Consider the following 17,787-nt stretch of genomic DNA (forward strand, 5'->3'; position numbering starts at 1 on the left):
TATAAAGTTTGGAGGAAATTTTTGTAAAGACACTCAAAAGTGATTTTGAGAATAGAAAGACAAACTTGTGCAAGGAAAATGTAAAGTAAGCATATAGGCATGGCAGGACTAGATAAATGACATGGCTACAAAACAATTTGCAAAATAAAATTTCTACAGAGAAACTGAAATTATGAAAATAGTACCAGCAAAGATAACTAGTAGTAAAAAAGGAAGGTTAAAAAAAACTTGAGGATTACCTGTGATGTCTTTGAGGAACACCACTGAAAAATTGTTATGGCTCTATACATTAATAGAATTCTAAATGAATTTGTTGTATCAGCAAAAAATGTAAAAAAGAGGTCAGATATGCCTGTATAATGTTCTGTAAGAAATCCCTTTTCTCATCAGGGTATAGTTACATGCATAAATTATCTCTTTGCTGCATAATAATGTGTATACTGTAGAGGTATTGCTTTGCATATATAGACAATCTCAAATGTACTGTTGCAGTCAAATCCATGCATCTTTCTAGTGAAGGTTTGCCTTGCTTATTTCAAAAATTATTCTTCCCAATCCACTTGGCTTGTCTTCTATTTGGCTTTTCTCCTTTTTGCTAAGAAAATAAAATGAGACCTCTAATTTTCTCATTATGCAATTAAGTATTAATTCTCTAGTGGCAATATTATTGCATTTTATATCTGGCTTACAAATTGTATGTAATTTTGACTTTCTTTTTCCAATGAGAAAGGAGTAAAATGGACACATACCAAAATAGTAAATATTCTTAGGACTGAATATGCTATCTAAAACACCCTCAAGAAATGTTTTTATTCTTTTCCATTATATTTTAATATTATTAAAGGAGTAATTATGATCAAATCCTAGTACTGCCATTGTAGCAGAAAGTAAGGACTTGCAATGCAGTGGGAAGTGAACAAGCATAGGAACTTCCTGGAGGAGTTGGTCTGGAAGTATGTCATCAAAACAATCTTCAGAGATCTTTTTCTCAACCTCTCTTACTATCTGTGCTCTTCAGATGTATTCCCAAATAAATCATGAGCCTCCCTGGTATCACATCATGGCACAGACAATGGCATTTATTGCCATGCTTGGAAATTCTGCACTGAGCTCTTGCAGTGTGTATCTGACCAGTGCTCAGAATTAATGGAAATAAATACAGACCCACTTCTATTCTAGTTTGTGGTCTCTAATTAACCTATTTTCTTATCACAGAACACAAACTCTACATTAGTGTCTCGAGGCGCACAGGCTCTTCTTAATAGCTCCTTTAGGATTTTAAACTCTTTTATTTAGTGCAGCTTTAAAATATTTTCCAAATCACTAGAAAGCAAACTGGTTTTTACATCATCGTTCTCCTTGAATCAAGTTTTTGTGTATAAATGTCAAAGCATATGCACAATGCATACTGAGGCAGTGCTTTGTTATGAGAAGCAGTGCTGTGATCATCTCTTTGTCCCAGCCTCTCATCTTTGGGACATTGTAGTTCAAGATAACAAGTTCTCTTTGCCCATGGAGATTGACTGACCGTACTAGAGTAAGGTTAGAAGGGATATCAAGAAGAATAAATCATAACAATCTTTCAGGTCTTGAAACAATCAACAAAATAGTCTGTTCCCATTTTATATTTTATATAGAGCATGAAGAACCAACCTGAGCTTTAAAATAGAGGTATAGCCACATAAAGCATATAAATAAACCATACCATTAGGTAGATAACTGCGTAACCTCTGAGGCCTGCCACAAACCACACCTGTTATCATGTAAACTATTTGAAATTAGGACTTGATTGGATTTGTAATCTTCCTTAAGCAAATATAACTGGACAGCTGTGATAAAAGTAATAGCCAACTAAATTAAGCTGAGAAATGCTATGTTTGTGACAAAGGGGGTTTTCCCAACAAGAGAAAAATCAAATGTCAGAGAAGTAGTCAGCAATGAAGCTGTTCATACTGCCAGGCTTTGGGATTGTCTGCTGGCAGTGTGTGGTGTTCTATTCCAGTTTTACTTAGGTCCCCTTTTTCTTACATGAACACTTCTGCAGGTATTCAGAACCCATTCTGAAAAACTATCCAGCTTTTTTCCATAGTAAATTAATCAAGTTAACCTAACTTCAATTTATTTCTGAGGCCTTCTATGATAGAGTCTAGTTTGGCTGAGAAGTTAAATTCTGGATTTTTTTTTCATGTTTTATGAATATAAAATAATTTAAATTTTAATATGTTCAAGTACTAAACTGGTGCCCAACTGAAACGTTTAGTTCCTGGTATTCTTTTTATTTGTTTTGTTGTACTGTGAGCACAAAGTTCTGGTGTGCTTTTCCTTCTGTGTATTAGGCTGCTTGAGGTGTTGCACCCCACTCAGATCAGATGAAAGTGAGGAACAAAGATTACAGTGGTCCCAGTGTACCTCTAGTGTTCTCAGTCTAGCCTGAAAATGATACACTAGCTCTGGGAGAGTTGTCTTTTCTCCTCACTGCCGCTGTGTCAGGATGGGGAAATGCTCACAACCCGAACTGCAAATGGTGCTTTGTGGCATTTGTAACTTCCTGGAAGGACCTTGGTCCACACAAAGAAACCTTGGCTCCTCTTTCGCTACTGCTCCACGTAGAGTGGGAAAAGTTTGAGGTTTTAGGTGATTTGGTTTTTTTTTTTTCCTCCTAGAGTTGTAATTTTCTTTAACCAAATTCTGGTGATTCCTCATGAGAAATTAATAGGAGGATGCACTTTTATTTATCTGACCTTTTTTATAATCTAATACAGTCAATATTGGTCAAAGGTTTTCAGCTTTTATCAGGTCTTTTTTCTTTGTCTATTTTTTTAACTTTCAGCTTCAATAGTATGATTGTTGTCCCTGGATACAAAATATAATGGTATTAGGTATGTATGAAATTGCATAAGCAGAGTCAAGACTTAAAAATGAGGAAGTAGTGCTGGAAATTCAAGCAATTCACTTTCTCCATTTGCCCTCTTAAGTGATAATAGTACATACTGTCACTTGAATGCATTTTGTATGTTTTATTGGAGGCTTTTGTGACTATGTTCAATATTTGTGTGTATTTCTGAATTTTCTTTGTAGATCCTGGCAAACAATCACTTTTGATAAACAGCCTGCATCTTTTATCAGAATAGTTGGAACTCGCAACACAGCTAATGAGGTAAGGAACTTCTAAAAAACCCTATATTCTTCAAGAATATACTACAAAAGTTTTTCATATCTTGCTGTGAAATTGATAAATGTACATACTTGTCAAATGTACATACTTCATGTTTTTGCTCTGGCACTCTAGCAAAATGCTTGAACAGTGTTATTACCTGTTCCTCGTTTTGACCTTTCCACACTGCCATCAAACACTCCTATTGGGTTTGGTTTTAAATTAATCCTTATTTTGATGAACAATTAAAATACCAATTTAGTGCACTAGAGAAAGGTGCATGGTCTCTGATCTACTTGGGTTTTATCATCCGTATATTATCTTTTTAATTAACAAAACATAAGAAAAATCTCATTATTCATAAGAAAATCTTATTTGAATAAGAGTCCCTTAAAATTAATTTTCATACCTGGTAAATTGATTGACTAATAGTGGCCAACCCTGAAGATGTTTTTTCATTTTATACAGACAAAAATATTTTTCTGTATAAAAAGAAAGTGCAAAATCATCCCATCTTTGTTTACTTGTGCTTCTCTCTTTTGTAGTCATTGTGTATTGTCTCAGATTAATTCCAGATTTTACTCTTTACTTCAGTGAAACAATTTACATTTATGAATTTAAGAGTTTATGCATGTCTTAGTGAGATCAGCACATTATAAGAGGCTCCAAAGGCCACTGCTTGTGTGTCTAGACCTGCCTGTCTGTGTCCCACAGGTGTAACTCACCACCAGACATGGTACTTTGATGCTTTACACTGAGCTTGAGGTAACAATACTACATTTGAGTTCATTAGAATTTGTCAGCTCCAGAGGTGAGGTTTTCTGATTGTATTTAGCATTTGGGGTTGCTGGTTCCTAAGCACTGGGAGCATTGTCCAATGGCATTTCTGTTCCCTGTTGTAGTGCAACTCCTGCAAACAAAAGCAGCACCAGATATCAACATCTCAGCCAACAGCTGGAAAGTGGCTGACCAAGCATCAGAACTGGGAATACATATTTTTATTTTGTGTTTCTGAGCAGTGTCTCCCACCACGTACAGTTCAGCCTCAATGAGTCCTTAGAATTAGTGTCAGAAGCTGCCTATGGGTAGTACATGAGTGAAGAAGGCTTCTTCCATTGCTGATCCTTATTGACAGTCTTGTTTCCTCTCATGCCAGTGTTTGTGAATTCCAACTCTTTGTTAAAAAAGAATGAGGTGCATTGCATAAACTTAGCAATGCATGAAACATTACTTTCAGCTTTGAGTTCTTGAAGGTAGCTTTAAGCCCTGAAGAGCAAGAGCCTTTTAGCCATAAATCTAATTTTAAATTGGTTACTATTTCCAAGGAATTTAATATCCTGTATAATTATTTATATAGAGCACAGCATAACTGTAGTGAAGATGAGTATAGATAGAGGCTACAGCTATTCATGTAGTGTCTCAGTTGAATTATAAACACATGCTGTTCTCCTTTATCTTTTCCTCTTTTGTCTGTAAAATCTGTATCCAGCACTAATTTGGTTTTTATTTTTTAAATTACTTCTTCTAACACCAATAGAGAAGGAACATTGTCAGTGTACACATATTACTAAATTACTTTTAAATATATATATATATATATATATTAAACAGAAGGTCTGTAATGTTTTGTCATAGATTTTAATTTTCCAAAGAAAGCAGCAAGATATTTTTCATATTTACAAATTAAATAGGAACAGTGTAAGCCAAGTCTTGGTTTGTTCTATAGTCTCAGTAATGTCTTCAGTAAGAATAAAAGCAGTGTCCAGAATTACTTGCCCACAGCTGCTTGTACAGTCTGTCAAACCATTTTCATTTTAAATAAAATATACAGCATATTCAGCATTCTGAATCATATTCTTATCATGGAGTGTTACTGTAATAGGTACAAAATACTCCTTACTTGTTCTACCAACAAATACCTTTGAACTTTGAAACACAATCTGTACATCCTAAAGGGAAGAGTTGATTTTTGGAATTTAAAAGAAATCCCATAAAATTTCTCCATTTTGTGAATTCTTTAATCTTTTAAGCTCATCTTTTTCTCATAACATTTTCCAAGTTTGGAAAGGCATGTTCACAGATTTTTTGACCTGGAGTTTGAATAGCTTTTGGTATATTAGAACATGATAGAAGTGTAACTTTCTGTTTTCTTAAGCTTACACAATTCCTACTTTTGTAGAGAAAAGAATTTTTTTTCCTTGTCATTATTTGTCAGCTGGGTCACCTGATTACTTTATGTAAGTTTTCTCTTGTTATTCCTCTCCAGTATCACTGACCTGGAAAGGACACCTAGCTGCTGATGTGAGGGCTTTATCTTACAAATTACTGTGCCAGTGTATTTGTACTTGGCCTTCCTGCTTTGTGTGCCCGACCTCTCTTAAAATATCCATGAGAAGTAGAACATGATGTGGGTCACAGGATGATCCTGAGCTGTCATTTTTTCTTTTGAGAGAAGCACATGCAAGATTGTTTGTTTTAGTGATACTGTTCTGAAATGCTGAACTCTGATACTGGATGAAGCAGCTGGGCTCAATTGTGCTTCTCAGTCTTAGGCTTTTCCCACACTGTATTCCTTATATGCTGAGGTGGCACAGTAACTGAGAATAATGTTCCAAATTCATAGGCTTCTCAATATGCCACATGTTTTCACCATTAAGAATTTGATGTGAAAGAATCAGTAAACATGAAAGTTACAATTTAAGAATTGTGTACTTCTGACTTTCTATACTAGTATTAGCTAAATTTCAGGGCTGTCCACACTATGTTTAAAAAAGCTGTATCACCACGTAAAGTGAGATTTTAAATGAGAAATGCTATTATTGTGGAATACAGTAGAAATACAGAATCTTCTGGCTTAGAGACCTCCATCACATTCTGTGCTTCCTTTCAAGCAGCATCTTACAGATGAGAGAATGTTCTTTTCTGCAAGGCCTTATCCTGAAAAGTGCAGCTGGAAAAATTACAGTAGCTGTTACTTGAAAAACACAGGAGTGGAATGAGTACAAAAGGGACTTCTCTAGAAGTGTAGATAAATACAAAAATTGGCTTCTCAAGAACTGTAACAGATGGAGAGAATGCATGCCAGTATAGGAATTAGTTCAGCTTTAGGAAAAAGCAGAAGAAATGCAGAGGAAAACCATTTTGTGCACGTGTCTATGTGTGAGTGCCTGTGCAGATTTGTAATCCGTTCATATATATGTATATATAAAGACATAGCAATACATCTTTATGTGAGCATGAGTGTATATATATAAATATAAGCATGTATTGCAATGTATCTGCATAAAAAGCTTACACTGAGGGGCACAAGAAAATATAATGGGAATTAAAAAAAAAAAAAGGCAAAAAAGGCATTGATTGAAGATTTTTTAAATTAATTTTATATATGCTGTCAGAATTCAAATTAGCTAGCTACATCCTCAGAAAAGACCTGGGGCTACTGCAGACATGTCAGTGCAGATGTCTGCTCAATGTTCACTTGAGCAGGGATGGTCAAAAAGAATAATAGGATTTTAGGTTATATTGGGGAAAAGATAAAAAATATAGTATTCTGTAGTCTTGTATGAATATGTAATATATCCATGTCTTGTTTATGATATTTGATTTTGCCCATATTAATTTGAAAGGGTCTGGGAAAGGGCAGTTAAGATTATAAGAGATTACCTTTGTTTGTGAGAAGAGCTTTAAAGACAAGAATAATAGAAGAAGTCATAAAAGTATACAAAGTTAAGACAATAAGTTTAAAATTCAGGATTTAATAATCATTGAGCTTTAGTTTTTAAACTATAATGCATGGGAAAATAGCAAATTTAAAGCAGTGTAAAAATACTTAAGTTTAGTATGTGGCAAAGTTGTGCAATTCATAGCAATGTGAAATCATGTGGAAAGAGGTTTTGTAACAATTTTAAAGAGTTCCTCCCCCTTCTCCTCCCAGGCTCTTCAAGAACAAGTAGAAGTAAGTAAAGTAGAAAATAAATTGGAAAAATGCTTAAGCATATGGTCCTCTTACTCTAAGATACAGTCACCTGCACACTGGTCCCAGTTATTGTTTGAATCATCAGAAAATGATCACTATTTCAAAAGGAATATTTCATCTGATGAAGCAGCAGCCACCTTGGACACTCTGAATGCCTTCCTACATACTCCAGGACTTGTCTGTAGAGCTGCCATTGTTATTACAGCAGAGGGCAATCTTGAAATAGAATCATGTTGGTAATGATTTAAATTTCATTTCTAGTGTGCATGAACATTCAGCCTCTTGAGGAAGTGATTAGATCATAAAATGTGTTTAAGGCTACTAATATAATTGTTGTTATTCAATAGCATGTAGTAAGTATTTCTACTAGTTGGCAAAGAAAAGTTTACAAATATCCCTATATGTTTTGGAGCTATCTTTCTGATTTTTAGTGCTATATATAAAGGTTGGTATAATTTGAAGGCCTTATCTTGCTCCAGTGTTGTCCCTGCCTAATGTTTATTGCCCATGAGTAAACGTTTTTTGACCTCATGGTGAAACATTCTGTTTTGACTTTGTCACTGGCCTGCAGACTTCCACATAGACTTCCATGTAGAGTTCATCTTACTTTGATCGTGCTTTTGCCAGCATTAAAGTGTTTTGCTTTATCTTCATTTTTTGTTCTCTCCAGGTGTTTCACTGTGTGCATTTTGAGTGCCCAGCACAAAACAGTACCCACAAGGACGAGAGTAGTAAGGAAGTAGCAACAACAGAGGTGGGGACTGGTGGACAGTAGTTTGTGTCTTGCCCTGTTGGAGCTGCGAGCATCTGCTTCCCTGCATTCCCCTCCTGGATCCACCTCGCATCCTCATGTTCACCAACCGTAAAGGAGGTTGAACGGGAGCTTTTGCAGCCCCACTGACATTCTATGAAATTATTCAGAACCTTCTTGTGCTGGCGCCTTTTTTTTCTTTGTGAATGAAGGGGACCATGTCTCAAAGCTGGAAGTATTGAAAAGTATTTGTAAAGGCTTTCTCCCAAGGACATGAAGAGACTGTTGCACTGTCCTCGATATGTTCAAATCAGGCTGGTCTCCAAGGGGGGAGAAAATAGGTCTTCAATCTTCATCAAGTACCCCATTAACACCCTACCTCTCTAATCTAACCAAGGCAAGGAAAACAGAAGGGAATAAAAGGCAGAGCTACAGTGGAAATCTAAAATCACTCAAGCAGAATGGAAAGCATATGAAATAAGTATTTGTTCCCTAGAGGCTTTTATTAGCAAAAAAATGTTTATGGAACACATCAGTCCAGAATATATTTTATTTTTAAAGTGATTCTTCATCCATATTCCTTTGTAACTAGTAATCTGTTTTCTAAATCATTTTGATTCTGTATTCCACTTAGTTTCTTATTTTTGACTATAGCAAATGCTGTACAGTAGATTAAGGAAGTATCAGACATGTTTACCTGCTGAGATGCAAATTCTCTCATTCATCAGTGGGATGATAAGAAAAGCATTCATAATATTAACAAACTAATTAATGTATCTATATTAATCTTGACCTTAGTTGACTTTTCAAAGTACAAATTCAAAGGAAGTTTCTAAATCAAACATCCATCTTGAAGAAAATTGTATTTTTTCACTCCTGAAGATGATTATTTAAATTCTGCCTGCCTAAGACAACTTGCAACAGAACATCAAAAATGTTTGGTTTAGAAAAGTGGAACTCCATCTGGTCACTGACAAGCAGTTGTTCAAATACCAAAAGATGAATTTGCAGATAATTTACATTTTTCCAAGAAGAGTTGTTTTACAGTCTGGAGCTAAAAGTTCAAAGGCTGTGTATGCATTAACCGTTCTCATGATCTTCATAAAACGTGACACTTTTGCACTGTATTGTAAAAGATCTGGTTCTTACTTTCCAGTCACAGAATTCATTATCCATCCATATCTGTCTGGATTACGTGTCCTGCTACTTTGTTTATTCTGTTTTCACACTGATGATGATGTAATCTCTTACTCTCCAGATCTGCATGACTTTTAGGAAGAGCTCCATGCCAGCCTTTCCGTATGGGATAAAGAGATCTTGGATTAAGACAAATGCTGGTATAATTGGCAAAATTGATTAGGATGCTTGCTCCTCCTCACAAAGTGCATTATATTCGAAATGTCAGCTAACCAGTTTTATGAAGTTGGAATTTCCTGTGGTAATAAATAACCTTGCCAGAAGAAAACAAAGCTAGTGCAGGATAAATATGGCTTTCTATTACATAACCATAGTGATAAAATGAGTTATATCAACATAGCAAATTGTATCTTAATTTATCACACTGCTTAATTTGAAATAATTTCCCTGTTGGATACTAGTTGTGCTAAACCCAAGAAGAAATATAATCAGTGGTAGCAATGAATCAGAGGATATTTCAAATAAGAAAAGCATCCCTTTTCTTTCAAATAAAATTGATTAGGCTTTATCAATAATAATATAGTATTTTTCATTGCCAAATTACAATTTAGTTCTGACATTTGCATGCAGTTCCTTCCCTTCCCACTGCTATGAATGTGAATGTCTGCTGGTGAAGATGGATGCCCACTGTGCTGTATAAAGCTTCTAATTCATGTGCCACAGCTGCCTTGGACAGTGCAGAGTTGTGAGGCAGGATGCTGCATGTGCCAGCCACCTTCCAGTCTGCAGGGCTGATTACCTTATGGCTTAACAGCCTTTGGAGCATGGAAGAATTAAGACCAGCTACTGAGGGCACCATTCCCATGTTCATGTACAAGTCCGAAATGTTGGAATTTTTTTCCCTTTAGGAGCAGAAAACCTTTTCAGTTGCAATCCATGCTGGAACTACTGAGATGCCTGGAGGATATCTTGCTTTTGGTAGATAAGTCCTTGCATGGCAGTGGTGGTATTTCTTTGCAGTTCCATCAAACCAGCCTGCTTTTCTCAGACTGTGGGTAAGCAAAGGACATAACTTCCTAGCTGTTATTATTTAGTAGCCAACATTGTAGAGAATGTCAAGAAAGCTAAAAAAGTGTTGTGCCATCTGTTCTGAGCTTAGGCTCCCAGAGAAAGAATGGAATTTTTCCATTTATAATCTTTGATGTGCACAGTTAATTTTTATGATACAAATAAGTCTTGTAGGCTATAACCTATGGAACATCTGTTTGATCTTGTCCTGTAACTCACAGTGGAAAAGAAATGTCTATTTCCCATGACATTCACTCTCTGCCAAGAATCTGGATGAACATATCTGAAATCCCCAAAGCAAAAACTCTTGAGGTCCTACAGACCCTTCAGTTTCCCACCCCCATCAATCAATAAAAAGAAAAACTAACTTTGCATTGTCCCTTCATTCAGGTGAATAGCAATCTTTAGTATTAGACTACTTCTCAGTCACAATTGGCCTTTCTCAGAGTCTTTGATTTATTTAGAGTTGCTCTGAGAACCTGGCATCAAGATGAGCCCAGTAAGCTCCCAGGCTTTTAAGGCAAGCCCTGCCACAAGCCCTTCACACTTTCAACCTTTACTCTCCTTATTTAAAGCTAAAATGTTTACAGAGAGCTGAACTCCACTGGGTCTTCCAATGCTGCCCCCCAACAAACACCCCTAATTACCTGTATTGCCTAGAAGAGATCTGTTGTCTTAAACATTGTGTTAGCAATGTATTAGTAGTGACAAAGGAGGATACAACACAGAACTGATTTGTGGTTTTGTGTGAATGTTCTCTTCTTTCTAATTATTGTCTGTGTTTATTGACTCCCAAGTTCACATATACTTCCTGTATATTCCTCTGAAGTTTTTTTTTTTCCTTTTCTTTTTTATCTTTGCTTTTTCTTTTAGGAAAACTAACTTGTGCTGTTATGGCATAATATCAAGGTTTACCAAAGTGATGAAATGCTGTAATTATTCAGAACTGTGTAATCAGTCTTATTCTATTTGGAACAAGGTTAGAGCAGAACGGACCAGGTATTCATTGCTTTCTAATCAGAATCTATAAAATAGACCTTAAGAGTTCTGCATGATGGAAATAACTATACTGACTATATTGAGCCATTGATTCTATTTGGTACTTCAGCATCTTTAAATTCCCCAAGCCTTCTTTTCTCAATTTTACTTCCATAGGTTGAATTCAGGCTTAGACTTAACTCCTGTAGAGCTCAGCAAAGGCTTTTCTAAAATCTTTTTATTTAGTTAACTTTTTCCAAATGAAAATAAAAGGGTTTTTATTCACAGAATGTAGGGTAAAATTACTATCTGAGGAAATTAATTTTTGAAGTGAGCAAACATTGTGTGGCTTTACAATTTTTCAAGATGCTTTTCAAGCCCTTTCCAATCAGCTTTAAAACAAGTTCAAATGGCTGTTAAATGGAATTACAATGAGAAGTTAATGCAAGTCTAATGTAAAAGACAATACAGAGAAGAAATTGCTAATTTTGTTAGAGTAAGAACTCTTCTTCATTGCAGTTTTCTTCCTTCAGAGCTTCATTTCTTTCTTCTTTTCTCCATGAAAATAAGTTATTCATTATGACAACTCATGTAAGAGCTCAGTGCTTCTCAGCATTGCTGAAAAATTCAGTTTAATGCATCTTCATCTTTACTAATGACAACATTAGAGAGTTTTCAGTTGAGTACCTGACTTGATGAGAGTTAGTTTCCATAAAAGAAAGCAAAAGAAGTCTGTAATTGTTTGTCTAATTAAATTTTCAGTACAAAAATTAGATGACAAAGTTATTGCCTTTCTTGTCTGATTGTTGTGTCATCGTAGTTCTGGTTACAAAGTGACGCCCACTCAGAGATGCTTAGTAAGGGGTTAGAACTTTGATTTCACAAACTATAGATTGAATTTATCTATGAAAATATTAATTGGCTTATATTTTGACAGGTGTTAGTCTACTACCAAATGAACAAGCAAATGCATTGGTAATTTTGTTGTTGTGACTAGAGTAGTAGAGCAAATGATAGAACCAGTAAGAGTTAATGTATCCAAGAGTAAATGTTTAGGCTGGTGCATCATCATATCAGTTGCCAGAGGACTAAACCATGCTTCAAAAGTAATTGTAGATCCCAGAGGATGCTTGAGGCCTGGTTTCCATCCCCATCTCTCAGTTAATGGCTCTGTTTAGGTTAGAATTGTTAGTTCTCTCTGAACTGATTGTTGTTGTCATTTGTACTAGTTAACTCATATATATATATATGTGGAAGCTCCACAAAGCTTTGTTCAGGATACAGAAGTAAAGGTCCTGGGTAAAGTTTTAGGACTGCTTACTCATCCATCCATATATATATATATATATATATATATATATATATATGTAAAATTGAGGTCATAGCTAATTATTTAGCTTGCATTTAGAATGTGTTCTAAAGCTCCAAAATGAAAAAAAAAAACAACTATGCAGGCAGGTGTGAAATGCTGCTGTTGTGGTATGGCAGGATGCTGGTTGCTTTAAAACTGTAAATGTCTAAGAATGGTACAGGTGAACCAGTCCAAAGTTTTTGTCTAGTTGTTAAATATTGGCGATTTGGCTGTAGTGAGGTGTATATATAATAAAAAGCAAGCTAAATGCTGATCTCAAAGATGTGTGCAGTCTGAAGAACACAGATATTCCTCCTAGCTACCTTGTCTACCATGGTTTGCAGTATTTACTGAGTGAACCTTCATAGAACTTCCATTACCTGCTGAAAAACACCCTGCAGTCTTTTTGGCCCTTGCCAAGCTTTTGTTGCAAAGCTTTGGCTGAAGTAATGACAAAGTCCCACTCACATTCCATGGTGGAATCTGAGTCTGTCTTTGAATGCTTACATGAAAAGTTTTTAAATTGCTCTGCAACATCCTTTAGATAAAGAAAGCCCAATTTAAAAACTGCAGCATAGTGTAAGGAAACTACAGGTATCTGTCATATGCTGTAAGGAAACTACAGGTATCTGTCATATGCCCACATTCTGACTGCCTGTGCAACCACATACCCATCTTATCATACTGTATGTGTTTAATTACTAGGGCATGTCCAGATGGTGGAAATGAAGAATGAGCTCCATACACCCATGACATTATCCATTTTCACACAGCCAGTCATTAGAGAAGTACTTCTTGTACTGTTCCTTGCAGCCTAATACAATAATGCCAACTCAGTGTTCTGAAGAAATTATAATTGATTCCTCACATGAATGTAATGGAATTTAAGTTCAGATTACTAAATATTTGATTGAGTGGTGGCATCACCCTGCACAGGTGTAAACATGCCTCTCCAGTGCCTCTTACTTCTTTAGGCCCTGGGCTATCACAGAGGAGGGAAAGCTACACTACTGGTAAAATGAACTTTTATTCATCCTTTTTGTACTTATCATTTTGGCACTTCTATTCTCTTTGTGTAGATGCTCAGTTAAAACATGTTTCTCATCATTTTCAGAATTAATCCTCTGACTCCTGAAAATCGACAGATACACATCAACAATTTCAATCAGTTATATTAAGCAGTCTGAGGAATTTACAAAATGAATCTAATATGGTCTTTTATACAAATTCTGTGTGTCCAAAAAATACTAGCCAAGTCCTGGAATACCAAGTGAGTTGGACAGTATCACCGCTCAGATGAAGGTATCTAAACTATGTGCCCGGTAGTCCAGGTGAACAGTAGTTATCACTGTGTCTTTCTGGAGAGGGATCAGGGAATCACAGAATGATTGGGTTGGAAGGGACCTCAAAGATCATCGAGTTCCCACCTCCCTTCCATGACAGGAACACATTTCACTAGACCAGGTTGCTCAGAGACCCATCCAAGCTGATCTTGGACACTTCCAGGGATGGTCATCTGCAACTTCTCTGGGCAACCTGTTCCAGTGCCTCACCACCCTCACAGTAGAGAATTTCTTCCTAATACCTAATCTAAACCTGCTCTCTGTCAGTTTGAAGCCATTCCCCCTTGTCCTGCCTGTACATGTCTGTGTAAAACATCCATCTCCATCTCTCTTGTAGACTCCCTTTAAGTACTGCACAGACACAGTCAGGTCATCCTAAAGCCTTCTCTTTTCCAGGCTGAGCAATCCCAGTTTAGCCTTTCCTTCATTCCTGTAATTTGTGGTCTACATCACCTATCTGTTGTCTCTGTACTCCTGAGCTGTAGTTGCTAAGTGGCAAGATTAGTGGTTGATACCTGGAAATCCAGTAAGTGTGTTTAACCACAGATGTTAAGAAATTTTTGTCTTTACTCAAAACTTTCAGCTTGTGCTTTTGAAACATGGTTAGGCCACAGAATTGGCTTTTGGGTATCTTCTCTAGCTGTCTCTTGGATTTTTGAGTTATCTTCATTTGCTAAAAGATGGTAAGATTCTCCTCAGGAATTTCTCATAGAGATTTGTCATGCTGAGAAATGGCTTTTGAAACAATCATGGCAGGTACATTGCTGGACAACAGGGGAAGGTTTCTTCTGCTTCTACAGGCCAGGATCCTGTTTGGGTTATTCTCTGAGTTTGTTTTTGCCATTTTGAATGGCAAAAGGGTGTTGGTGTTGCAGGATCTGGATCTGTTTCAGGAATTGTGTAACTCATTTTGAGAGGTAAATACTTACATGAATGTTTTTATGTAGTAATACAAAGCTCATGAGGCTCATGAGGCTTGGGTGATTAGATTAGAAATATCTCTTAAAGCAAGAGCTGGAGTTGCAAAAAGAGGAGTTTGGGGGAAAGAAAGACTGGTATGGAATTACATGGCTGCATCTGTGCATATGTAGCAATGGAAACGTACGTGTTAAGCAAGTTGAGTGACTATTTGCAAAGATGTGTTTCTATATGGCCTTACTTTTAGTTAAAAATGGAATTTCATAAGGAATCTATCACTCATCTGAATATGAGTGCTAAAAGAGAACACAGGAAGTGAGGCTTTAGTAGTTTTTATGGCAAGAGCAACACAGAGATACAATTCTTGTGGTCTGAGCTAATTCTGTTTGTCCTCAGTCTTACCAGCTGTTACTTTCTCCTACATGCTTTCCCCAATTTGCTTGTTACTCCTTTTCTTTTCCTCCGTACATAGCATCATATCACTGCTGCTGGGGTGTTCCCTGTAATTTTCCTGCATGTTGTGATGTATTAAGGAATTTTTTAAAAATTACTTACTTTTACCTCTTTATCCTGTGCTGAACAAAATATAATCATCCCCTTTCATTCACATCAGACTCTAAAAGGCAACTACCACTAGGCTGTCAAGTGCTAGTGAGCAATGTTTGAATTTGGCTCTCTATGGATGTGTGAAATACTATTTGGGCCTTGTCCTTCTGTGATCTGTTTACAGTCTGTTACCCTTAAGAGGAAAATAAGGAAGAAGTTTACTGTTGAACTTAGGAAATAGGTCAGGATTTATGCTGGCTTACATAACTTCAGTTTAAATATAAATTATATAAATTTTAAGTATTTCCTTCTCACCATGGTACACCAGCTATGCACTCAATTTGCTAGTAGTGCATTGTCCAAGGCATTAATTGTACGCAAGTGCTCTTTTCTAAGTTAACTGCATCATCACGAGTGAACCTTGAAAGAATTCATAATTTTCAATGTCCCTGTGTGTGGGTATTTCACCTGTCCATATGAAACATCATACTGAGCACATGGACTTGTTTTCTGAAGTTCAGTATTACTTCACAATTTTGTCTGTTAACCTTGCCTATTCTCTCGTAAAATGTTCTTTCCTTTTTGCTCAGTGTCACTATTGTCTTTGGCTTTCTTTTTTAAGTGAATGTTAATGTTCGGAGCCTGGCTAAATAGAAGATTAGCTTTTAGTGAACTTTTTCACTCATTCTCTGTTAGTGGCTCCTCTTTCTTGACAGACAGTAATTTAAATCCATTTTACACTCTGTTACCTTTGCCTTCTCTGTAGCAATTATAATTGTATATTGAAATTGTTGTGCATCAAATCCCTTTCCTTCTTTCACATAGAGTGGTTATAAACTACCTCAGACTTTGTTGTGAACAGGTACGAGTTTCAGCTACAGTTTTTAGCCTCTATCATAATGTTGGAATGTTCTTTAAGTGCATGTGTATGTAGCAAAACCGGCCTGCCAGACCCTGATGGCATTTTCAGGAGCGTGGTCCCAAGTGACACATGTAATTGGGATGAATTCACAGCCACACCTGTTCAGGCTCTCGCTGATACCTCTTTCAAGAAAAGCTTTTCAGGAGCACAACTTCTGGTATGGGAAGTGCTCCAGCTTTCTCTTTCAAGGGACATGATGCTGCCTGCACTGGACAACTTCCACCTCTCCATCATTGTGACAAGCATCATAAAGCTGCATCATCAGGCCTCCATCCCTGGCTGCAGGATCCATGCTATTGCATTGGACTGTGCTCATCATATGAGAATAAACCCCACATGGTGTGTTCTGATGACCTTGGTGTCATTTTATTGTCATTTTATACTGTTGCAGATATGCATTACTGACCCTTTGAGCTAATTAGGTTTCAGGTTAAATGGTGGTTGCAGATTGTGCTGCAGTGATCCAGTTGGTAACTTTGGGAATTGTCTGGTTTTGTAAGATATCCATTAAACCACCCGGCAAACCTCGTTAGTACTGATTTCCTTTTCACCAGCAGACATGCATATCATCAAACAAGCATTTTGTAACATGGAATTTTCTATGAGCATCCAGAAAAATAAGCATCCCAATTATTTTCTTAGTAGCAATGTGTGTATTTGTAACAAAAGTTTTAGAATTATTAAACTGCTGTAAGCTATTTTGTGCATGCTCTGGCATTGTATTAACAGTTTGTATTAACAGCTGATAAGCAGAGGGCTGTGGATTTTTACAGTTTCAAAGAGCAGCAGAGTGCCAGAGTGGATGCAGGACCAGACAATGCTCAAAGCAAATAATAAAGTGAAACTGTTGTGCTTGGTATTTATTTCTTTGGGGATTCTTCTTCAAAGTATTTAACTTCACAGGAAAATATAGAGTATATTTAAAATAGTAACAATTAGAAATACACCTTTTCAAGAATGAGAGAGGTGTGATTTGGAAAATAAAGTGATCTTTTGTGCTTCACTGCTTGTCTGTAGTTTTTTTAACTTAATATTAGAACCTGTCTGATGCTGCTCATATATTGCATGTGTGAATAGAAGACTTTGGGCAGAACTGTATTGATTTCTCATCAGATCAAGGTAGTTAATAACCCCATCATTGATATATAACTCATAACTCATAACAACACAGTCTTAATATCAACATAGAAAATGGGGGTGATTTTCACTGTGATTCCAGGCCACCAGGCATCCACTGCTGCAAATGTCTGGACCAACAGGTGCTGGGTGTTGCTACCATTATGTGCTGCTACACTCTCTGGATGAAGGGTATGAATCAGTATTTCACTTTATTTCACAAAAAAAGTGGACTAATATTGTGAGACTTGGGATTCTGTTTCCTAAAAACCGAAAAAGGCTTAATTTTTCAGAGGTTTTTAGCTGATAAACCCATCAGACTACCATGAAAGGTGGGAGCATTGAATGTTTGATTAATGAGTATTAGACCTTTATCTTCCTGGCTTATCAGCCTCACATATCAAACAGAATTTTTGTGAGCCTTGCCCATCTTTCAGAACCTCATGCCCTAAAGCAGTGACTGTTCTCCAGTCTCTCTCTGTAGCTATGCTACATTCCTTCATCATGTAGTCTTCTAAACATTTGTA

At 36.5% G+C, this 17,787-nt stretch overlaps 1 protein-coding gene across 1 annotated transcript in view; it reads left to right on the forward strand.

Annotated features, from left to right (window-relative positions):
• The window catches only part of BTBD9 (BTB domain containing 9), a 113,901-nt gene extending 96,754 nt beyond the window's left edge, over positions 1-17,147 (forward strand). The window contains exons 11-12 of the mRNA XM_059467585.1: positions 3,079-3,157; positions 7,801-17,147. Coding sequence (XP_059323568.1) covers positions 3,079-3,157; positions 7,801-7,905 — 184 coding nt within the window. The 3' untranslated portion in view covers positions 7,906-17,147. The remainder of the gene's footprint in view (positions 1-3,078; positions 3,158-7,800) is intronic.
• Positions 17,148-17,787: the final 640 nt, after the last annotated feature.

The sequence above is a fragment of the Ammospiza nelsoni genome, chromosome 3, assembly GCF_027579445.1.
Source record: "Ammospiza nelsoni isolate bAmmNel1 chromosome 3, bAmmNel1.pri, whole genome shotgun sequence".
NCBI lineage: Eukaryota > Metazoa > Chordata > Aves > Passeriformes > Passerellidae > Ammospiza > Ammospiza nelsoni.